Source organism: Hemiscyllium ocellatum, chromosome 33, assembly GCF_020745735.1.
Source record: "Hemiscyllium ocellatum isolate sHemOce1 chromosome 33, sHemOce1.pat.X.cur, whole genome shotgun sequence".
Taxonomy (NCBI): domain Eukaryota; kingdom Metazoa; phylum Chordata; class Chondrichthyes; order Orectolobiformes; family Hemiscylliidae; genus Hemiscyllium; species Hemiscyllium ocellatum.
Genome location: NC_083433.1, coordinates 14,244,485 through 14,269,640, shown reverse-complemented (window position 1 = coordinate 14,269,640; position 25,156 = coordinate 14,244,485). Strand labels below are relative to the sequence as shown.

General features: G+C 47.7%; 1 protein-coding gene across 2 annotated transcripts in view; it reads left to right on the top strand.

Annotated features, from left to right (window-relative positions):
- The window catches only part of tmem184ba (transmembrane protein 184ba), a 96,842-nt gene that overhangs the window by 6,935 nt on the left and 64,751 nt on the right, over window positions 1-25,156 (top strand). Inside the window, exons 1-2 of one of the 2 annotated variants that reach the window (XM_060849370.1) lie at window positions 5,923-5,985; window positions 22,997-23,218. In XM_060849370.1, the coding sequence (XP_060705353.1) occupies window positions 22,997-23,218 (222 nt within the window). In that variant the 5' untranslated portion in view covers window positions 5,923-5,985. Of the gene's footprint in view, window positions 1-5,922; window positions 5,986-22,996; window positions 23,219-25,156 lie in introns of those variants that run through there. The other variant, XM_060849369.1, reaches the window with a different exon arrangement.

Genomic DNA, 25,156 nt, shown 5'->3' with positions numbered 1-25,156 from the left:
ATGGGGAGCAAGAGTGATTGTCCTGAACGATGGTCATCACCAGGTACTGGCTGAACTCCAACGTGGTCATCTAGGGGTTTCCAAAATGAAGTCCTTTCTGGTGGCCAGGATTGGATGCTGCGTTGGTGAGGCAGTGCCAATGAAGAGCGAAATTACTGCTGGCAGGTCCCCCCACATTGGGAATGGCTGGGTAAACCCTGGACTCAGTGACACGTTGACTATGCAGGTCCTTTTCATGGGCTTAATGTTCTCGGTCACTGGATGCCCACCCAGAGCGGTTGGACGCGCAGAGAATTCATTTGTCAAATGTGGAGGTGATGATAGAGAAACCACGCACATCTTTTGCAATGCACAGACTCCTGGAAATGTTGGTCACAGAAAGCAGGCCATCATTTACCAGCAGGACATTTTGAATATTTCCTAAAAATTTAATGATAGTCAACATAAGGACCCCTCCCTACCACGCATCATCCAATGGCCTGGTAGAAAGGAGGCAGGCTTAAAAAAAACAGCCTACAGCTTCACAAGATCCCAAACTGTCCTGGTTCCTGTTTTGATTATAGGACCATTCCTCACACACAACAACAGAGATAGCTGCAGCAGAGTTGCTGATAGGGACCAGACTGTACATCAGCTTAAATCTGGACCTGGGACGGGAGGGTGACATTGCATCAGGAACGCCAGTGCTGGACACAAGACTCCGCTAAACGAGAGAGAGAGTTTACTTCAGGGTTGAAGCTTGGTGTAGGGACCAGAGGAATAGCCCTGCCCATGGGTAAGAGGCAGGGTCGACACGAGGTCAGGTGCAATGATGTATAATGTTCGGGTGGGTGTGACTCCTGAACAAGCACCCGGACCATCGGAAAGCTACAAACTCAAACAGGGCAGGAATAAAACATGCCTGGCTCTTCAACAGCCTTTCCGACTTTTCCAAAACCCGTGAGCTCTCTCTCTCCATCAGGGGTTGAAGAGACCTCTGAATCTGAGATGGACACCAGTGGATGTTGCTGCCTCGATGCCTTTGCCGCCTGAAGAAGAGACTGAATTTCTTCCGAGATGTTGTAGGGACTGTGTGTTACACACTGCCCGGATCTGAGGCAGAGTTGGAGGAACCTAACCCTGTGCTAAAACACCCCAGGAGGAGCTCCACAAAAGAAGAACCGGCCCAAATCCTCTGACCCAGAGGGGGAGGGATGGAGTGATTGTAACAAAGTCAGCCAAGTGAACCACATAGAATCTGAGTTCCCTGATTGGGGCTGTAAACCTGGTCCAATCAGGGAGCCCTGGCTGGCAGAAACAATGTCAGAGGTCCTGTTCATTCTGAGAGCTCGCTCTGAGGGAGCTGGGTCAGTGTCAAGGACTCTCCACATGGAAATAAAAGGTGACAATGCTGGCCTCTAGAGTAATTTCAGAAGACAAGACAGTGTGGGAAGGTGCCCATTTGGCTCATTCAGTCCACACTGACCCTCCGTAAAGCATTCCTCCCAAACCCAGCCCCCCATTGTATCCTGTAACTCCAAGGTAATACACGGCCAGTCTCCCTAATCTGCACATCTTTTGGACTGTGGGTGGAAAGCGGAGGAAACCTGGGGGGAGAATGTGCAAACTCCTCACAGACAGTCACCCAAGGGTGGAATGGGCCCCAGGTCCCTGGCGCGGTGAGGCAGCAGCGCCAACTACTGAGCTACGATGCTGCCCACTGAGATATGACTTTTTTTAACTGTCATGGGATGTGAGAATTGCATTTGTTGTCCAGTCCTAATGGCTGAGTTAAGTAGGTCATTTGAGGGCAGTGCAGAGTTCAGCAGTTGAGCAGGAGTCCCACGTAGGCCAGACTAAATAAAGATGGCAGATTTCCTTCCCTAAAGTGAACCAATGGGGTTTTACAACAGTCAATGATTTGTTGTCATAGTCACCATTTATAGAGACCAGCTTTATGTTCCTGAATTTTTTATTGATTTTTATTTACATTTTTCCATTAGCTGTAGCGGGTTTTGAACCTGTGGCCTCCGAATTAGACCTCTGTTTCTCAATCACTAAATCCAGTGATATTACCATCACTTCTCCCTTGTGCCCACTGGTTCCAGTGCCTGGGGGGGAAGGGTGTAAAAACCTCCTTGTCTCTGTTGTTGTGCTGCGGCTTTTTAAACCACTCACAAAGAGAGTCTGAGAGAAAGGCATTTGTGAATATGCCTGTCCACTTTTTTTTTCTTTGACGCCATTTTGTGTCAGACTGGTCTGTGTTCTGTGTCGTAACTGTGTTGACTTATGTAGCATGGAGGTTCCAGTTTAACTGAGAGATTAAACCACTTCCAATTAATGTGTTAACTAGTTTTCTTACACTTGAGCCTTTAGAGCTGCAAAAAAATTATTAATAAAGTGGTGGGGCTCCTGCACAGTGGCAGTGCCCATATCTCTGACACAGGAGACCTGGGTTTAAATGTAATCTGCTCCAGCAGTGAGTAATGACACTTCTGAGCAGGTTGATTAGAAAATATCTATCATAACGTGTTGCCGTTTTAAGTCCATTCAAGGCTGACATGACTTTTTTAAACAGTAAGGGAATCAAGGGTTTGGGGAAAAGGCAGTAGAGAAAATTTGACGATGATCTGATGAACCATAATCTAATTGACTGAAAGGCCATTCAGCCCATCTGCTCTAGGTCTTATGGCCTTATGCCCAATATTAATGAATACAATATTTGGGAGCAGACTTTCATGCAGTGCAACTTCCAGGGGCTAAAGGGACCTGAGGTTACAGGATACAAGTGGGAACAAGGTACTAAGTTGGATGATCAGCCATGATGTAATTGGAATGGTGGTGCAGGCTTGAGGGGCTGAATGGCCAACACCTCTTTTATTATGTGTTTCTGCACAACACTGGCTGATAAGATTGAGTGCACGAGGTGTTACAGGATGGGCCAAGTGTGATATACACTTTTTACAAATAACACGGTGCAGGTCATTTGGTCCACACTCTGCTGCATCACATTAAGTTCCTGCTATCCTAATTCATCAGTATTGCCTTCCATCCCTTTCTCCTTAGTACATAGCTCTATTCCCCTTAAATGTACTTATGCTGTTCATCTCCACTCCTGCAGCAGGTCAAGAGGAAATGGTGATGTGGTGTTAGTGTCATCTGGACTAGAACCTAGAGGCAAAGGTTAATGGGGTTTGGGGGTGGCCATAGTTCAAATCCCACCACAGCAAAATTGGTGGAACTTAAATTCGATCATGGAAGATCTGGGTTTGAAAGATTAGCCTCAGTCACAATATTTGGGAGCAGATTTTCAAACATTGTATCTTCCAGGGGCTAAAGGGATCTCAGATTACAGGATACAAGTGGGAACAAGGTACTAAGTTGGGTGATCAGCCATGATGTCATGGAGTGGTGGTGCAGGCTTGAGGGGCTGAATGGCCTACTCCTCTATTATCTATGTTTCTGTACAGCACTGGATGATAAGATTCAGCCATGAAGCTGTCATTGTTGTAAAATACCATCTGGTTCACTAATGTCCTTCAGGCAAGGAAATCTGCCATCCTTTCCTGATCTGGCACACAGGTGACTCCAGAACCACAGCCGTGTTGTTGACTCTTAACTGTCTCTGGCATGACCTAAGATGTTCCCGAAAGATGGGTATCGATGCTGACCTTGCCATTGAGACCCACGTCATGTAAATACAAGTTTGGTAATGAGTTCTACATTGTAACAACATTCCTGATGAATGGTTTATGCCTGAAACATTGATTCTCCAGCTCATCGGATGCCGCCTGACCTGTGCTATTCCAGCACTACACTCTTGACTCTGAGCTCCAGCACCTACAGTCCTCACTTTCTCCCCATTGTATCAACTCAGTGGAGGTTCTCCTGAATTACCCCTGAAACTTTATTTGTTGACTTATTTATGTCACTCTGGTTGGAGTGTTTTCTCCCCCAGCCCGCTCCAAAAATGTCCAAAGGAGGGATATCTTTGTGGGGGGTGGCTGGGGTGGTCGCTGTAGATCGGTTCTGTTTTTGGTACAGTGGTGGCGTAGACTTGCATTTGGGATCATTTGTCTCCAGAGTTCGGCTCTATTAAAATACTAGGAGAAAGTGCGGACTGCAGATGCTGGAGATCAGAGTCTAGAGTGTGTGGTGCTGGAAAAGCACAGCAGGTCAGGCAGCATCGAGGAGCAGGAGAATCGACATTTTGCGCTGGAGCCCTTCATTGGGAATGAGACTGGGAGCCTCCAGTCCCCCTCTCACTGTACTCCCCAAGTCCTCCCCTCTGCCCTGAAGCTCTTCAGCCACGTCCTCAAGCAACCTTGCTCCTGCAGCCACATCTCCTTCCTCAGTACCAAGGAGGCTCCCAGCCTCATTCCTGATGAAGGGCTTATGCCTGAAACGTCGATTCTCCTGCTCCCTGGATGCTGTCTGACCTGCTGGGCTTTTCCAGCACCACACACGCACTCTCGACTCTGAAAACTCCTAATCTGTAATCAAGGGTTTTAGCGGAAAAAACACAGAGGTGGAGCCGAGGATTATCAGATCAGCCAGTGATCTCACTGAATGGTGAACAGACCTGATGGGCCGAATGGTCTTTACAGCTGTAGCCATTGCTGTGTACATCTTGAAGGAAAACCCCTTTTTTACTGTGAGCTAATTCCAAACTAAATGCAGTGCAAAAAAAAAAGAAAAACCTTGCATCTATGTGGAATGGTTTATGACCTTGCTGACATCTTGAAGAGTATTACTCTGGTCAAAGAAGTTGTGTTTTGGGCAGCATGGCAGCTAACGTGCTCTCAGTAAGCTTAACCAAATTACAGAGTGATAACCACGTAACCTCGATTAGTGACAGAAACAGGAGGAGGCCATTCAGCCCTTTGAACCTGCTCTGGCATTTGATCCAATCCCGGCTGATCGTCCAACTCATTTCCCCCATTCCCACTTTCTCCTCCTATCCTTTTGATTCCCCTTTGTCCTCAGAACTACACCTTTTCTCCTTTTCCATGCGATGCTTTGACCTCAACCGCTTTCTGTAGCGAAGAATTCAGAGCTCACCTATCACTGGGTGAAGAAATGTCTCCTCATTTGGGCAGTATGGTGGCTCTGTGGTTAGCATGCTGCCTCACAGCGCCAGGGACCCAGGTTCTATTCCAGCCTCGGGCAACTATCAGTGTGGAGTTCGCACATTCTCCCTGTGTCTGCGTGGGTTCTGATTTTCCTCCCACAGTCCAAAGATTAGGGTGAATTGGCCATGCTAAATTGCCTCCTAGTGTTCAGGGATGTGTAGGTTAGGTGCATTAGTCAGAGGAAGTGTAGTGTGATAGGGTAAGGGAATGGGTCTGGGTGGTATTACAAGGGTCGATGTGGACTTGTTGGGCCAAATGGTCTGTTTCCACGCTGTAGGAATTGTATGATCTCAAACCTAAATGACCTGTCCTGTATCTCTCTGTGACCCCTGGTTCTGCACTCCCTGGTCATCAGGAATAACCCTATCTGGCCCTGTTAGAATTTTATAAACTTCTGTGAAATCCCCTCTTTCTTTCATTGAAGAATAGAAGAATGAATGTTAAATGATTGAGGGTTAAGTATTGGCTGGGTCAGTGGGTTAACTCCCCTGTCCTTGCCTGAACAAGTGCTTAGCGTCTTCTAAGGTACATCCAAACAGCTAGCTGGGTAAGGGGAACATTGATTTAATGTCTTGTGTCAGAGATAGCACCTTCCACTGCGCAGCCCTCCTTCAATACTGTGCTGAATTACCAATCTACAGTTTACCTCCAGCCCTGGAGTGGAACTTGAACTGAGAGCCCCGTGACTCTGAGGTGAGTATGAGATTAGCCCAAGGGAGGGGAAAGTAAACTGTCAGGGCTAACAATTAGGAATTAAAATTTTAGCGTGCCAACCCTCCCTTCCTTCCTGTTCTGATACTCCAACAGCGTTGACAGTCCCTAAACATGTCGCAGTGTGCTGCTCCAGCTGTATAACCTGTGGGTTGTGAAAGAGGTTAGACAAATGCAATTTATATTCCTCTCTTTTTTTGTTCTTTTATTCTTTTGGTTCCCTCTGCTCCAGTTGTTCACCCCCCTCTATCTTTTTGTTCCCCCTCTACCTCTTTTCTTCCTCTTTGTTTTCCACCCACCCTCTTTTTTTTTTGGATCCACCCCTCTCTCTGTGTCTCTCCCTCTGTGTGTGTGTGTCCCTCTGTGTGTGTGTGTCCCTCTGTGTGTGTGTGTCCCTCTGTGTGTGTGTCCCTCTGTGTGTGTGTCCCTCTGTGTCTCTCTGTTCTCCATCTCCTCCTTTTCTGTCTTGAGGGCTTGCTGTGTATTGTGTCTCCTGTTCAGTATGTTTTAAGGAAAATGACGTCTGTACTTTCTTGTGTGTAAATGGGAAGGGACTGGCTGAAGTACAGTAAATGCTGTCATGACTCATCGATTTGTGAACAATTTGGCCTGATGAAAGACGCTGTATAAATCTTCCTCCTTCATCTGACAACACAAACCATTTACGTTACTTTCTCTTAGGATTCAAATTCATTTTCCGTCTCAATCAGAGATATCTTTAGTCTCCCTTGAAAAATCTTGAAGCATACCCATCTGGTTCAGTAAAGTCCTTTGGGAAGGAAATTGCCGTCCTTACCTGGTCTGGGCCTACATGTGACTCCAGACCCACAGCCTAAGTATTTGACTCTTAACTGCCCTCTGGGCAATTAGGGATGGGCAATAAATGTGGCCAAGCCAGTGATGCCCTCATCCTGTGAATGAATTGAAACTCTCTCGTGGTTTTCTTAAGGGGAGGTCAGGTCCGACCAACTTGATTTGAATTTTTCAAAGAGGTGATATACGTGTGTAGGTGGGACCAAGGCTTTTGATGTAATTTACTCGGATTTCAGCAAGGCGTTTGATAAGGTCCTTTGTGGGAGAATGATAACAAAGATAAGAGCTGATGTCATCCAGGGAAATTTGGATCCACAGTTGGCTGAGTGGCAGGAAACAGTAGGTTGAGAGGCATTTTTCTGACTGGAAGTCTGTGTCCAGAAGGATCTCTCAGAGGTCAGTGTTGGGGCCCTTCTACTTGTTCATATAAGGTGGCTTGAGACTTGCATGTTGGAAGGTTGACCAGTCAGTTCACAAATGATCTAAAAATTGGGGTGGTAAATAGTGAGAAGGATAGCCTTAGATTACAGAATTCAGTCCAGATAAGCAGGCAGGACTTTAACCCAGGAACTGTAGGGTCTCTGGTAATTTGAGGGGGGGGAGAGGGTGGAAGGGGGTGGGGGGGGAGGAGGGAGGCAAGAGAAAAAAAAAGGGTAAGACTTGAACATAATGCTTTTGTGTGTAGGGGGCCCACTCTCTGCAAACAAAAGGAACATGTCCAAACTGGTCCTTGCCAGAGACTTACTCCTTTTCATGCCAACTCTGGAAATTGTCCTGGTCTTGGGCATGGGCTGTTACATTGTTTTGCATTTGGTATTCTTGCATTTGTCCTGATAAGTGCAAGATGAAAAAAGCTTAAGCCATGTGTCTCTTTTTTTCAACTTTTACTTGGGTTCTTTACCAACAAGTGATAGGTTTGAGCACAATCTTACACTGTGTCTCTGCCTGCGATGCACCCTCTCCTTCTTCCCTTTTCTGGGATTACAGGACAGTGTTCAGGAAGAGGATAGGATAAATAGACAAAGTCTTTTCCCTGGAATGGGGGAATTCAGAGCTAGAGGGCATAGGTTTAGGTTGAGAGAGGAAAGAGATAAAAAGGACCTAAGGGGCAACTTTTTCACGCAGAGGGTGGTACGTGCATGGAATGAGCTGCCAGAGGAAGTGGTGGAGGCTGGTACATTTGCAACATTTTAAAAAGCTGCAATGAATAAGAAGGGTTCAGAGGGATATGGGCCAAGTGCTGGCAAATGGGACGAGAGTAGGCTAGGATATTTGGTGGGCGTGGATGAGTTGGACCGAAGAGTTTGTTTTCATGCTGTCCATCTCTATGGCTTTAAGAGGTACCACACTTGATATCTTGTCAAGGGAGTACCAGGGTCTCACCTCAGCATGTAAATCTGTGAAGGGGTCTTGTGTTATCTAGGATGTCAGCTTCATTCTAAGCTCCAAGTTAAGTTTTGAATTTCCCTCCACATTCTGGAGCACAATCCAGGTTGACATTCCAAGGCACTACAGGCAGAGTGCAGCACTGCCGGGGGAGTGCGACGCACTGTTGGAAGTCCCGTTTCTTTCAGGCAAGTTGCTAAACTATAGCTCTGCTTGTTGCTTCAGCTGGATGTAGACGATCACGTCACACTCCAAGGACGGCAGCTGTGCCCTGACCCTCCCTCCACCCACACCAGGGGGAACAAGCAGATTAGATTACTTACAGTGTGGAACAGGCCCTTCGGCCCAACAAGTCCACACTGAGCCTCTGAAGAGCCGTTCCTGTACGTTTACCCCTTCACCTAACACTATGGGCAATTTAGCATGGCCAATTCACCTAACCTGTACATTTGGACTGTGGGAGGAAACCGGAGGAAACCCACGCAGACACTGGGAGAATGTGCAAACTCCACACAGACAGTCGCCTGAGGTGGGAATTGAACCCGGGTCTCTGGCGCTGTGAGGCAGCAGTGCTAACCACTGTGCCACCGTGCCGCCCACCAGACCTGGTCATTGTGTGTGGGAGCTTGCTGTGCTAAAATTGACTCTGTGATTCGTGTAAAACAGTGGCAGCGCTTCAAACAGTACTCCATTGTCTGTAAAGGGGTTAGCACCCCAGGAGGTGCTTATGTAAGTGCAATTTTGCACTTGCCTTAAACTGCATTTTGAGGAACCATTGCGTGTACAGTTGTGTGTGTGTCTGATTAGATTTAGCTGTAGCTATGAAATCATTTTTTTTCTTCATCAGGCTCCCTATTGGCCAGTGTCTTCTGATTCATTCCTGAACCTTGTACCTGCTTTACAATGGTTATGGTTTGATATCTGCCGTATCTCAGCTGTCTAAACTATTGAGGGTCGAATTGACGCAAACTAGGTGAAAATCCAGATAAGCTTGGCTGGTGACCAGGATAGGCCAATGACCCCTTTTTCCTATTTATAGTGAGGAATGTAGCACAGAACTCCTACTCGTGGTTGCTATCCTATGATCTCTAGGAATGGGCAGGTGGGACTAGCTTTTAGTTTGGGATTATGATCGGTGTGGACTGGTTAGATCTAAGGCTCTGTTTCTGTGCACTTTGTGTGGACCTGTTTGAAAAAGCAATAGGACTGGGAGTAGACCATTCGGCCCCTCAAACCTGCTTCATAGTTCATCTAAATCATAGCTGATCTGCTACCCAACTGCTGTTTCCCCACACTGAAATCTTTAAGTCGGTGATGTGGACAGTAAAGGGTGGGGGGGGCAAATGTGAGTGAAAAGGGGCAGAATTGGGCTATCCAACCTGCTGGCTCAATTCCTGTGGTGTTGGCTTAGCCAGCATGAATGTCCACTTGGTGGCGGTGTCTGTGGAGGTAGCTCGGTTGTGACGGGTGGAATCCTTGCAAGGTTGGGCCGAAGGACCTTTATCTGTGCTGTATGCATCTCCAAGGAGTCAGTGGCTGGGGGAGGAGGCATGAGAAGCTGTTGGGGGTGGGATGGGTGGGGGAAAATATGTTGACTGGGAGTGACCTTTTGTGTATCAACTAACTAGTTATGGATGTTGAGAGTCATGATGCCTATTTTCACTTTGCCTCTTCCCCAAAAACATATTAAAAACTCAAAGAAACTAGTACTTCAGCGCAGACTGCCCAATCTCGATGCTCGCACTGTGTTTGTCAGGAGCTTCCCTTTTCTTTCCCCTGGTTCCCCATTTGACCATTTTCTCTGACATTTCATATGGGAGACCAGGCCCAAGATTTGGTAAAGGGGTTGGAGGGGGGGGCGTTTTTATTTATTTTTGTCCCCCAAACATTCCCCCCCATTCTAAGCCTTGCCTCTGAGCAGTGGGAGCTACCCTACCCTACCAACCACTGTCCCCAAGTGTCATCTCGCTATTGGGAGCTAAAGGGTGGCTTGGTGGTTAGCACTGCTGTCTCACAGTGCCAGGGACCCGGCTTCGAATCCACCATTCGCAGTTATCACTGTGGAATTTGTATGTTCTCCCCTGTGTCTGTGTGGGCTTCCTCTGGTTTCCTCCCACAGTCACGAAGATGCTCACAAATGGGACTAGATAAATTTTAGGATATCTGGTCGGCGTGGATGAGTTGAATCAAAGGGTCCATGACTCTGCGTGCAGGTTCGGGTGGATCGGCCATGTTAACTTTCCTGGTAGTGTCCATTGATGTGCACGCTAGGTGGGTTAGCCATGGGAAATGCAGGGTTACAGGGGTAGGCTGGGGGAGGTGGTGGGAATGTTCTTTCGGAGGGGTGGTGCTGACTCAATGGGCTGAAAGGCCTCTACTTTCACTGTAGGGATTCTATGACAGATTCTCCCAGCAGCTGAGGCAGACTGTGGAGAGCTTACCGCTGCAGCACCATGGTCTCTGAAGCTCAGCCTAATCACCGCAAGAAGCAACCCAGGTCGTTAAGCATTTATCCCAAGATTGATCTTTAATCTGGGTCAGCCCACTCTGCACAGCTCTGGTCTCCATTTTATAAAAGGGCAAAGCCTCCACCTTGCCTCTTGCCTGAGGTATGGCAGAACTGTGTGGTTAAACCATCACCTGTTAACTTATTCTCTATGACCGAGCAATCCTGAAGACCTTTAAGGATATTGGTGACTTTATTCACAGTAATATTGAAAGGGAGGATTACAAGGAAATGCCCCAAAAATAGGACTGGTACAATTACAGCATTTAAAAGGCATCTGTATAGATACATGAACAGGAAGGGTTAGAGGGATAAGAGCCAGGTGCTGGCAAATGGGACTAGATTAACTTAGCATGGATGAGTTGGACGGAAGGATTTGTTTCTGTTTTGTCCATTTCTATGACTCTGTTATATCCCATCAACAGAGACTGAACTGGCTGAAACTCTTTATGTTGTTACAGCAAACAAAGGGTGTGCTAGGTTGGACCAGATGGGCTGAATGGCCTGCTCTGAAGTCATAAGTAATAAACTGGTTTCACCTCTGGGGAAGCCTGTTTTGTTTCTTTGTAATGAATGCAGCTACGTGAGGAAGGACAATGCTGCCGGGAACTTTCCACTGTTTGCGCGCAGTGTCACTCATTCCCAGCTGGGATACAGCAGCAGTTCCGCTTCGTGAGATGCAGTTTTCTCGGGCAAGGTCGGTAAACAACTTGAGGTGAAGCAATGGTATTGGGCTTGGTACTGCAGTTGCAGAGAGTCTGGGAGGAGATGGGGGGCACTAAAGGGCAATACTGTGGAGTGAGGGAGAGTTTTCTCAGGTTCGGTTCCTCACAGTCCATCAGCAGTTTCTAGTCGACTCATTGCAAAGCACAGGGCTGGCCAAGTTATGAGTTCAGCACTAATGTGGGTGTGTACTGTTCCTCATCATAGACTCCCTACAGTGTGGAAACTTCAGCCCAACAAGACCACACTGACCCTCCGAAGAGTTACCCATTCTCTCTACCTTATATTTACCTCTAACTAATGGATCTAACCTACGCATCCCTGAACACAGTGGTCAATTTAGTACAGCCAACTCGCCCAACCTGCTCACCCAACCAGACCACCCAGAAGGAAACCCACGCAAACACTCGGGAGAACGTGCAACTCCACACAGACAGTCAGCCGAGGGTGGGATCGAACCTGGGTCCCTGGCGCTGTGAGGCCGCAGTGCTAACCACTGAGCCGACTGAGCTAACGTAAACATTGCATCAGGTCAGAAGTCACACAACACCAGATTATCGTCCAACAGGTATATTTGAAATCTCAAGGTTTCGAAGCGCTGCTCCTTTGTCAGGTGAAGGAGCAGCGCTCTGAAAGCTTGTGGTTTCAAATAAACTTGCTGCACTCTGACCTGGTGTCGTGTGACTTCTGACCTTGTCCACCCCAGTCCCACACTAGCACCTTCACATCATTGCTGCATCAGGTTACGATATCCTGATTAAGGCAAAACCCCATCATTTTGTAGAGCTGGAGGAGGTTACGGGTACGAAGAGGGGATTTAAAGACGAGGCTGCAGATTTCATGGAAGGAGTCCTAGAGTGTTGAAACCTTTCGGGAAAAGGGATTGAAGAGTTCAAGATGGCGCGGATGAGCCCAGTGCAGCCCTCCTATGGAGAATGTTTTGTTTTGAGACTTGAGAACACAGATACAGAACAAACTCGATTATCCGAACGAGACGGACGGGGAGCATTTTGTTTGGATAACTGATCTGATCGTAAATGAAGGAAACGTTTACAGCACCTTGAGATATTGTTCGGATAATGTGCAATTTGTATAATTGATGTTTGGATAACCGAGGTTATTCTGTATAATGCAGCACCCACTGCTCCCTCATTCTCGCCCCCCCTCCCGCACACTGTAAATGTCACTGTCCAGCTTGAGCATGTCACACTGATTTGAAGAGTGCAAAGCTGCCAGATCGCTGGCCCTTTCTGAGACTTGTGACCTAACTCAGAAGGCAAATGCTTGTAAACAGATTGGTCTCCTCAGGGATGCAATTAGCATATCGTTTTGCACTTGGCAATGGAGCCAGGAATGCAGCGATTGTGGATAAAAAAATTTTTTTTTTTAGGCTGTCTTGTTAAACTAGTGTAAGGCTCGTGTTTCTCAGGAGTGGTTCTCAACTGTCCTTCAGGGAAATGCACTCTCAAAGGACAGCAACCCCCCCCCCCTCCAACTCACTGCACTGTTCCCCTTTTTCTTCCTGTTCAGATGGCAGATGGTCTCTGCAGGTTTAACGCCGGTGTCACTTGGCATAAAGTTGTGATCATTCTCACCATTTCATCACTGAGATTCACTGACTGCGAAGCCAGGGAGCCTGCTGGTATCTTGGCAACGCCGCATGCAATTTGTCGCGTTCCTTCAGCATCCCGAGTAACCCTATCATTTCAAAGCTGATGCCGGGCCACGTCAGGAGTTGTCAAAGTGGGTGACCCAAGGAGGCAGGTAAACTCTCCTGAAATCTGCATTGAGGCTTACAGTGGGAATAGGAGCAGGAATTAGGCCATTTCAGCCCATCAAGTCTGCTCCACCATTCATTGATTGCTGATTGGTTTCTCAACCCCATTCTCCCGCTTTCTCCCCGTAATCCTCTTGATAATCAAGAACCTATCTATCTCTGTCTTAAATATACTCACTGACCTGGCCCCCACAGCCTGCTGTGGCAGTGAATTCCATAGATTCACCGCTCTCTGGCTGAAGAAGGTTCTCCTTATCTCCATTCTAAAAGGTCTTCCCTTTACTCTAAAGCTGTGCCCTCGGTCCTAGTCTCCCACCAATTGGAAGCATCTTCCCAATGTCCACTCTGTCCAGGCCACTCAGTATTCTGTATGTTTCAATTAGATCCCCCCCTCACCCCATCCTTCTAAACTTCATATAGTGTCGACCCAGAATCCTCAAACGTTAGTCATATGTTAAGCTTTCCATTCCTGGGACCAATCTCGTAAACATTCTCTGAGCACACTCCCTCCCTGAACGCACAATCCTTGAGATATGGAGCCCAAAACTGCTCACAATACTCCAAACATGGCCTGACCAGACCCTTAGAGTCTCAGAGGTACATCCCTGTACATAGCAGACCCTGGGGCCTGAGTGACTCTCATTACCTCAATAGTTGACCGACTAGCCCTGTTTATAGGAAGGATATTATTATTAAACTGGAAAGGGTTCAGAAGGCGTTTACCAAGATGCTGCCAGAAACAAGGGTGGTTTGAGTTATAAGGAGAGGCTGGATAAGCTGGGACTATTTTCACTGGAGTTTGAGAGATGGTCTCAGAGGTTTTTAAAATCCTGAGAGGCATAGATAAGGTGAATGTGTCTTCTCCTTCTGATGGGTGAGTTAAAAACTGGGGTGCATATTTTTAAGGTGAGCAGAGAAAAATTTTAAAAAGTGCATGAGGGGCAACTGTTTTTACAGAGTGGTTTGTGTGTGACATAAACTTCCTGAGGAAGCGGTGGACGTGGGTACAGTTACAATGTTTAAAAGACATTTGGATAAGTACATGAATAGGAAACATTTGGAGGGATGTGGGCCAAACACAGGCAGGTGGGACTGAGTTAATCTGGGAATATGGCTGATAGGGGCTGCTTGGACTGAAGGGTTTGTTTCCGTGCTGTTTGACCCTATAACAGGCCTAGGTTTGCTTCATTCGGGGTCCTAAAGTTTTATTAGGAACACTGTACTGGCAGTTGCTAGCATCTGAAAGGGTGTCTGTTTAGCCTCTAGGTTCTGCCAGGCGCCTGCAGCTCATTGTCTTTCCAGGGGGTCCCGGATAAAAGCTGTAATCTGGGAGCACAGCTTTACTTTGTGAGGAAAGGTTTGGCTCTCTGACCTCTGACCTTTTGTAGCTCGGTCATCACGGCGTGTGAAACGAGGGCTAAACTGCGAGGTCTCTGGGGATGGGGTGGGAGTGGGGATACTGTCGGGCAGTCAGTAGGAGGGGTGTTAAAGTTACACAGTGTGTTCAGCACTGGGGGGATTTGGAGCACAGTGCGGCTTGTGTGTCTGTTGTTGTTCAAACCCATTTCACCCTCCCTCCCTTCCTCCTTCCTGGAGCTGGTTTTGACTTAGTAGACAGTCTGAAAGTGCTATCCTTTGCAGTCAAACTTGAAACAAAGTTGTAGGTAGGCAGCTAGTATAGGATGGGGTCAGTATTGAATGCTTTTGAAATGTCAAATTCCACTTTTTGGCTTGTGCGATATTTATTGAACGGTATTTATTGTGTGCAGTTTTGGTCCCCTTTTATTTGAGGAAAGATGTGGTGGCATTGAAGGTAGTTCAGAGGAGATTCACTAGATCGATCCCAGAGATGAGGGATTTGTCGTATGAAGAGAGATTGAAGCCCATACTGTCTGGAGTTTAGAGGAATGAGGGGAGATCGAATTGAGGTATTCAAGAGGATGAAAAGTGTGTGTAAAATAGACCTGGAGTGGATGCTTCCCCTTGTAGGGCATTCCAGGATGAGAGAACATAGTCTTAGGATGAGGGGTAGCGAATTTAAAATAGAGTTGAGGAGAAACTCCTTCTCCCAAAGGAATTCGTGACCCCAAACTGCAGTGGATGCCAGAACAGTGAGTAAATTTACGGAGGAGTTAGACAGATTTTTAATTGGTAATGGGTTGAAGGGTTATGGGGAGAAAACAGTAAAATGGGGGTGAGGAGCAGATCAGCCATGATTGAATGGCACAGTAGACTCTGGGCTGAATGGCCTAATTCTGCTCTTATAAGTTCTGAGCTTTTGAATACAGTCGGTTCTGCTACAACGTGCGTTCTTATGCTTATAAGAAAATTGTGTAATAGCAGCACCATTTAAACTAATGGGGCCGAAATCACGTTATAACCAATATACGCTTTAAAACTTGGTGCTTTCGAAACAGTGTCCCCAATTTGTCAACCATCTTATCAGCAAATTTGCATTAGTGAAACATGCATTGCAACAGAACGACCTGTATTCTATACATACCTTTGAGAAATTGTTCACCAACTGCAAAAGAAAAGATACTTGCATCTCTGTAGCGCCTTTTCCCGTGACATCTCACGGTACCTCATAGTCACTGAGGTGCTTTCAGAAGTGCAGTCACTGTTGTGTGGTAAACAGGGCAGCCAATTTACATACAGCAAGCTCTCTCACAAGCAGTGATGTCTCACCCAAGATCAGATCTGATCATTATCAGTTGAGGGATGTGTCGGGACATCTCTGTTTGACTTTGAGTAGTGCTCTATTGTTCACCAAAAGTATTGTCCACCTCCGGGTTGCAACGGCGAGAGCGAGCCTGGACTCTGTGTTCACGGAATGAGGCTGATTCTGAGGCAAGAGCTGTGCAGGTCATTCTTCTATAACACGGTGGATGCGTTCTTGTACAACCAGGCTTTTATTGCGCTTTAGAAGCAGCGCATCAAGTGTTGGCAATGTAACCGTGTTAGAGCTGTCACGTTTTAGAAGTTTGCACTGTGGAAGTAGTCTCCAATTCATCGATCATGAATTCGCATTAACAAAACATACATGATAGCAGAACATCCTGTACCACTTAGCCAGAGCTGACTTCATGCTTGTATAGATCCTTTCACTATAACTGCGCAGACAGATGAAGAGTACAAGATTGAGTACAAGGACTGCACAAAACACTACATAGGACAAACAGGAAGGCAGCTAACAACCCGCATCCACGAGCGCCAACTAACCACGAAACGACACGACCAGCTATCCCTAGTAGCCATACACTCAGATGACAAAAAACATGAATTTGATTGGGACAACACCACTGTTACAGGGCAAGCCAAACAGAGACAGCCAGGGAATTCTTAGAGGCATGGCACTCATCCACAAATTCTATCAACAAACACATCAACCTAGATCCTATATACCGGCCACTGCAGCGGACAGCAACTGACAACCGGAAGCGGCAGATTCAAACCACTATAAATGCCGGAGGAATCAGCGCAGAAGCGCTTCACAGGAGGCTCCCAAGCACGGAGGATGTCACCTAGAAAGGGGACGAAACGTTTGCAACAAAAACTCCCAGCTCAGCGAACAGAAACACAACAAGATTGATTACTTTTTTAATAAGGTTTAAGGAGTAGAGTTTGAGAACCGGGAGCTCTGTTATGGATTTATTATCACGCGCGGAGCATTGGAGCCTTAATATGTTTTCACACGGGGTGTATTTTTTTCCTTCCTCATGAAGTTCACCTGCAGCTGCTAATAGAATTGAGTCGGGGGGGGGGGGGGGGCGAAATGTAACAATAATTCTGACTGGCTGACACAAGACTCCAGAAGATGGATGTACTGTAGAGGTGTCTGGACAGATGTGGCAGGGAGGGGCTGTTCCCACTCAAGAATGAGAGTGCTTGGATTTGCCAAAGAGGTGAAACCAGAATGATGTGTAGAAAATCTTTTTCGGGCAGACCTATAAATCTTAAACTCCAGGTGAATAAACTCAACGCCATTCGTCAGGGATGACAATACCTGCCCTATGATTGGGGTTAATCCCAAGACTCTTTGTTTCTTGTTTTGGACCTTGAGACCACCATTCTTCCTTCCCCAACTAGCTGCCTGTTATCATAGATTTCCTACAATGTGGAAACTGGCCATTCTGACCTTCTGAATAGCTCACCCCCCCCCCCCCCCCAAAATCCCTGTAACCCACCATTCCCAATGGCCAGTCCACCCTAACCTGCACAACTTTGGACTGTGGGAGGAAAACAGAGCACCTGGAGGAACCCCACGCAGACACAAGGAGAAACTCCACACAGTCACCCGAGACTGGAATCAAACCCGGGTCCCTGGTGCTGTGAGGCAGCAGTGCTAACCACTGAGCCACAGTACTGCCCATCTTGCAGTCAACCTGGTCTCTCTCAGGAGCTGGTGGATCAGTGGTTAGCACTGCTGCCTCAGCACCAGGGACCCCGGTTCGAATCTAGCCTCGGGCGACTGGGTCTTTGTGGGGTTTGCACATTCTCCCTGTCTCTGTGCGGGTTTGCTCCGGCTTCCTTCAAAGATATGCAGGTTAGGGTGGGTTGGCCACGATAAATTGTCCCATAATGTGCAGGTTAGCTGGGTTAGCCATGGGAGTTCTTCAGGGGGTTAATGTGAACTGGGTGGGCTGACTGGCCTGCTTACACGCTGTCAGGATTCTACGGCTTGCTGATGTGTAATAACTATATTGTGGCGCTACAGACGAGGCTAGCTTAACAGTGAATGTATCCATCCATGCACAGTTTATCTGCCAGATCCCCCCTCAATCTACGTGGCTGTTCTTTAGTTCTGTGACCGTTCTGTGTGCATGTCTGCAATTTTGCAGAGAGGAAGTGAGAGGCATAATTTCCCGAGGCTGCGGTGAACTGAAATTATAGTACTTGGGCAGATGGAATAAAGCCTTTTTTTTTCTTTCTGACTGGAATGTTTCTGTTGCTTGTTGTGAGAGGAGTTCGAGATGAAGGCTTGTTTAGTAGGTTAGTTGTGATTGCAAGTCTATGGCTGCCTTTATCATCCCATAGCCTGGAGTGAACAGATAAAGGCCATTGAGTCTGCACTGCCATTGGATGGAATTATGGCTGATCTGATTAATCCCCATCTCCACATCCTTGACTTCTCCCCTAACTCTTGGAAGAAATTCCTCCTCATTTCTGTTTTTAAATAGATGACTCTTTTTTTTTAAACTTTTGAGATTAAACCCTGTAGTCCTAGATGAACCCACAAGCAGAAATAACCTTTTATGCACCTTTTAGAATGTTGTCTGTTTCAATAAAGATGGATGATGGTGGGGTGGAGAAATCTAACCCCATGTTTGAGTTGCTGGAAGTTAATGCTGTAGACTCTTGACACAACGTCTAGCAGTGGCACGGTTGCATTTTATTTTGATTATTGGTTGTGACTGAGAAATCAGGAAGGTTATTTTGGGTGTGGTGCCCTGTGCTGGAGGTGGAACAGTCTGCCCCCTCTGGTTGGAACTGGGAGTGCAGATGCTGAAGGTCTCGAGTCGTAGAGTCACAGATGTACAGCACGGAAACAGACCCTTCGGTCCAACTCGTCCATGCCGACTAGATATCTCAACCCAATATAGTCCCATTTGCCAGCAGTTGGCCCATATCCCCCTAAACACTTCCTATTCATATACCCATCCAGATGCCTTTTAAATGTTGTAATTGTACCACTTCCCCTGGCAGCTCATTCCATACACGTACCACCCTCTGTGTGAAAACGTTGCCCCTTAGGTCCCTTTTATAAATCATTCCCCTCTCTCCATTAACACTATGCCCTCTAGTTCTGGACTCCCCACCCAGGGAAAAGACCTTATCTATTTATCCTATCCATGTCCCTCATGATTTTATAAACCTCTATAAGGTCACCCCTCAGCCTCCGATGCTCCAGGGAAAACAGCCCCTGACTATTCAGCCTCTCTCTATAGCTCAAATCCTCCAACCCCGGTAACATCCTTGTAAATCTTTTCTGAGCCCTTTCAAGTTTCACAACATCTTTCAAATAGGAAGGAGACCAGAATTGCATCTAATATTCCAAAAGTGGCCTAACCAATATGACCTCCCAACTCCTGTACTCAATGCTCTATCCAACAAAGGAAAGCATACTAAATGCCTTCTAATGTGACGCACCCGTTCTGTGTTTTTATTTCTTCTTTTTCCCCAGTCCCCTGCCATCATCAATGACACCACCCCCCCCCCCCCCACCCCCACCCTACCTGTCTGGTCTTCCAGAAATGGTTGCAAACGATGCCTGGCTTTGGCCTGCATTTCTGTAGTGCCTCTGTGACCTCTGGACAATGCAAAGCAGTTTTTACCAAAAAAGGCAGTTTGGGTGACGGGCTGACCTGGTTTGTTCTGTCATCATCGTCATCATCCTCCGTGTCCGTCGTTGTAACTCTTGGCCTCGGGTTGTGGTGGGAGGTTGTCGGCCGTGTGACTTACTCTCTCTGCAACCGCCATTTTCTCCCGAAGGTAGTTGTTAATCTCTGGTGAACTGAAAATGTGTTGCTGGAAAAGAGCAGCAGGTCAGGCAGCATCCAAGGAGCAGGAGAATCGACGTTTCGGACATGAGCCCTGAAGAAGGGCTCATGCACGAAACGTTGATTCTCCTGCTCCTTGGATGCTGCCTGACCTGCTGCGCTTTTCCAGCAACACATTTTCAGCTCTGATCTCCAGCATCTGCAGTCCTCACTTTCTCCCAATCTCTGGTGAACCCCAGGTTTCATTGGCAGGTGGTTGGGAGTTCCTGAAACCTGCACCTTCCCACCAAGTCATTAGGACTGCGTGTGGCACTAATGTCCCAACCTCTGGGCCAGGAGACCCCGGTCCAAGTCCCACCTACTCCAGAGGTGTTCCACATCTCTGAATAGGTTGATTCAGAGAAATATCTCCCTGTATGGTCAAAATGACTGAGATTGAGGAGTCTGCTGATGAATGAACGAAAAGCTTGTATTTAAATAGCACCTTTTTAGGAATCACACAAGAACTTTGGAGCCGTTGATGTGTATTGAGAGACAATCAATGTTTCTAAAACAGTTTGGGTGACCAACTTACGCATTGCTGTTGATATGTGGTTCCACCCCAGATATTTTGAGATGCTGGTTGAGCGATACATCATGTCCCCTGTACACTGGGCTAATCATCTGTGTTATAGAGTCATACAGCATAGAAGAAGATCCTTCGGTCCAACTCATCCATGCTGACACAGTTTCCCAAACTAAACTAGTCCCACTTGCCTGCGTTTGGCCCATATCCCTCTTAAACCTTTCCTATTCATGTACCTATCCAAATGTCTCTTAAATGCTGTAACAGTAACTGCATCTACTGACTACCCTGGCAAGTCGTTCCACACATGAGCCACCCTCTATGTGGAAAAAGTTGCCCCTCAGGTTCCTTTTAAATAATTCTCCTCTCACCGCAAAAATACACCCCCTAGTTTTGAACTCCCACACCCTGGCAAAATCCTTTTGCTATTCACCTTATCTATGGCTGTCATGATTATATAGACCTCTATAAGGTCGCCTCTCAGCCTCTGACACTCCAGAGGAAATAGCCCCAGCCTATTCGGTCTCTCCTAGTAGCTCAAACCCTCCAAACCTGGCAACATTCCATGTAAATCTTTTCTGAACCCTCTCCAGCTTAATAATAATCTTCCTAAAAACCGGGTGACCACAATTGGACACAGTACTCCAGAAAAGGCCTCACCAGTGTCCTGTAAACCTTGATATAACGTCCCAACTCCTACACTCAAAGATCTGAGCAATGAAGGCAAGGGTGATAAACGCTGCCTTAATTACCGTCTACCTGTGATGCCACTTTCAAAAAACCCCTAAGTCTTGGCACAGTGGCTCTGTGGTTAGCACCACTGCCTCACCGCGCCAGGGACCTGGGTTTGATTCCTGCCTCAGGCCACTGTCTGTGTGGAGTTTGCTGTGGTATTCTCCCCGTGTCTGTGTGGGTTTCCTCCCACAATCCAAAGATGTGCAGGTTCGGTGAATTGGCCCTTGGTGTAGGTTAGATGCATTAGTCAGGGGTAAATATCGGATAATATGGTAGGGCAATGGGTCTGGGTGAGTTACTATTTGGAGAGTCAGTGTGGACTTGTTGGGCCAAAGGGCCTGTTTCCACACTGTAGGGATTCTAGGGACAATACTTCCCCAGGGCCCTACCATTAACTGCATGAGTTCTGCCCTTGTTCGTTTTACCAAAATGCAATACCTCGCATTAGAAATTCTACAATGGGCCTTTTTATTTTTTTTGTGCTCACCAGAGAGCGTTGGCAGCACTTCTCTGAAAGACGGAGCCTCTGGCAATGCAACGCTCCCTCAGTGTCAGCCTAAATAATGTGAATGAGCTTCTGGACTGGGCCTGGGATTCACGCTAACCTCACTCTGAGATGACTCACTGAGGTGCACTCTGCTGATGTGAGCGATTTTAATTGCGGTTGCTTTAATTTTCTCTGCCCTGTATCATCTAGCCTTACACAGGATGATGACCTCACCAGGAATCTGAGCCTAATTGAGAAGCAGGTCAATACACAGGCGCAAGGCAGCTAGCTCAACAGGGCAACCCCACACTGTCGAACCTCTGGGAGAAAGGCTTTTCTTTTTATTCTTCCAAGGGATGTGAACATCGCTGGCAAGGTGCCCGTCCTTACTTAGTGAAATGCCAGGTTAATTCAGAGCACAGTTAAGAATCCATCACGCTGCCGTGGGTCTGGAGTCACCCAGCTCTCATTAGTGAGTTTTTACAACAATCGGCGCGAGTCACGGACGAGACCAGCCTGCAGCTTTGTTAATTGAATTTAACTTTTACCAGCTGCCCTGGGGAGATTTGAACCTGCGTCAACCAGAACATTAGCCTGGGCCCTTGGATTACCCCCTTGCAAGTACCGGCACTGACTCCACATGTTCGATGCAGTTCCATCTCCCTTCCTCTCCGCCAATTCACTGACCCTGTTTTGAGAGTGATTGTTGGAAAGAGGGCGTCACTGCCTGGCTAGGCCAGTAAGCGGTTTACACTCACCCACATTGCTGTGGGTCTGGAGTCTCATGTAGGCCAAACCAGATAAGGATGACTGTTTCCTTCCTTCAAGGACGTTCGTGAACCAGATGAATTTTTACAACACTTGATTCATGCTCATTGTTAGACCAGATTTTTATTGAATTCCAATTCCACCAAGGTGGGATTCGAACCCAGGTCTCCACAACATTATGCAGGTCTCTGGATTAACAGTCCAGTGATCAGACCACTAAGCCATGACCTTCCCTTTCATACAGCACCCTTCATAACCTCCCGAAGAGCTGTATGGCCCATTATAATGTAGATCCCACGCCACTATTTTGAGGAGGGACTGGGGAATTCTGCCCGGCATCCAGTCTAAACGTCTTCGCTCAACCATTATCATTTTTTGTAAAAATGCAAGTGGCAATCAATTCCTATTCTATTCCATTACCTGGTTGTTAACTGCTGTTTAATGCAGAATGACAATTGACTTTGACTGTTCCCGACATTACAACAGGGATCGCACTCCCTGTGCTGTCCACTGGCCATGGAGCTTGTTAGGACATGGCTGAAACCTATAGGAATTGTCTCTGTTCGTGCAGAAATTGTCCCATGCACTACAGGAGGATCGCTCTATCTGTCAGGCGACAGTGTTATCTCTGGAACATTGTTGTCACTGTGTAAGAGGTCAGGGTGACCCTTGGTTGCGCTACAGCCTTGTAGTTTAGCCCTCCCAATATCTTTTCAAGGAGATTTGGCATCTTGCAGGAGGCCTTCACTCGCAACGTCTGTGTTCTGCATTTCTCTCTGTCTCTATTATTGTTTTGTTCCTCGCTCACTTACTCCGGCTTTTGATCACACTGGCCTCGGCTGTGCGACTGTGTGTACCCACATTCCCGCTGCCTCGCTCAACCCCTCCCCCTCTGTTCTCTCCTCTCTGCGCAGATGAGCAGTAGGCCGAGCAACACCTCCGGGAGCGTCAGCATGGTCTCCGCGGCGATGTCGGCCCCAGAACCGGCCCCCAGCAGCACGGCGGCGGATCCCAGCGTCTCGTGGTTGCCGGACACCCCAACGGCGCTGGAGCAGCCGATATTCCTGATGACCACAGCGGCACAGGGCATCTCGGGGTTCTTTGTGTGGACGGCTCTCCTAATCACGTGCCACCAGGTAACGCTGACCACTGTGACTCAGTTGTGACTTTCTTCACCCACCCCTCATGCCCCCTGTTGGAATGTTCTAGTTAACGCCACGTCGTGTAGAGCAAAGGGACAACTTTGGATCCATTTCTCACCCCACCCCACTTCAGTTCCTTAATGCTTCGCCATGTGTTACTTGTCAACAGTAGACCTGTTGGACTGAGAGGAGTCAATTTATACACAGAAAGGTCCCTCATTGAACAATTAAGCTATCCAACCAATTTGCATGCAGGAGGTCACCCTGTATTGGATAAATATTATCAAGCTGGAGAGGGTTCTGAAGAGACTTACCAAGATGTTGTTGGCTGTGGAAGGTTTGACTTACAAGGAGAGGCAAGGAGATATATAGCACGGAAATGGACCCTTCGGTCCAACCCGTCCATGCCTATAAGATATCCCAACCCAATCTCGGCCCACCTGCCAGTACCTGGCCCATATCCCTCCAAACCTTTCCTACTCATATATATCCATCCAGATGCCTTTTTTAAATAGCTGCCAGAGGAAGTGGTGGAAGCTGGTACAATCCAGCATTTAAAAGACGTGGGGAAATGACCAGGCATTGGCTGCCAAGGTCGGGGAACACTTTTTTTTTCTCTTTTCCATTTTCCAAGGCAGCTGTTTCTCCCCCCCCCACCACCCCAGCCATCTCTCATCCCCTCCCCCCCCCCCCCCCCAGCCATCTCTCATCTCCCCCCTCCCCCCAGCCATCTCTCATCTCCCCCCTTTCCCCTCCCCCCCCAGCCATCTCTCATCCCCTCCCCCCCCCCCCAGCCACCTCTCATCCCCTCCCTGCGCCATCTCTCATCCCCTCACCCCCAGCCATCTCTCATCCCCTCCCCCCCCCCCCCAGCCATCTCCCCCCTCCCCTCCAGCCATCTCTCATTCCTCCCTCCCCTCCAGCCATCTCTCATTCTTCCCCCCCCAGCCATCTCTCATTCCCCTCCCCCCCCCCGCCATCTCTCATTCCCCTCCCCCCCCCCCCAGCCATCTCTCATTCCCCCCCCCCCCAGCCATCTCTCATTCCCCTCCCCCCCCCCCAGCCATCTCTCATTTTCCCCTCCCCCCAGCCATCTCTCATTTCCCCCCCCCCAGCCATCTCTCATTTTCACTCCCCCCAGCCATCTCTCATTCCCCCGCCCCAGCCATCTCTCATTTTCACTCCCCCCAGCCATCTCTCATTCCCCCGCCCCAGCCATCTCTCATCCCTCCCCCCCCGCTGTCTCTCATCCCTCACCCTGCCCCCCCAGCCGTCTCTCTACGCCCTCCCCCATCACTCCACAGCCATCTCTCTCTACCCCCCACAGACCTCTCTCATACCCCCCTCCCCCAGCCATCTCTCTTTTCCCCCCCACAGCCATCTCTCATCTCCCCACCTCTCTCCTCCCTCCAGCCTGGGTCTTAGATTCAAGATGGTACCAACACTGAGTAACTCCCTACAGCAGATCTTATTCTAACATTTCTTGTAAGCCTTCCATGCTTTTAAACCTAAATTTGAAGTCTGTTTAAAAATTACTCTGACTTCAAATAATGTTGATCTTGCTTCATGCGCCTCCTGTCCATTGTAACCATGTTTATCTGACTCTGTCGAAGCACTCCATGTCCTTGCTTACTATGATTTGTCTGTACTGCTTGCAAGCAATGCTTTTCACTGTACTTAGGGACACTGGACCACAATAATTCAAATCAAATGAAATCTGGGTGGGGGGGAAACAAAAGTGTGGTGTTTGGGGTATGGATAAAGGTGAGAAACAATGAAAGAGGGAGGTTGCAAAAGAAAGCTAGCATTTTCAAACCCGCCCACATAGGGATACTTAGCTAACAGAGAGCTACTCAAACTGAAAACACTGAAGAAATGGAGTATTTGCAGACGAATGTGGAATCTCTTGCTTAATGCTGCTTTTTTGGTAGG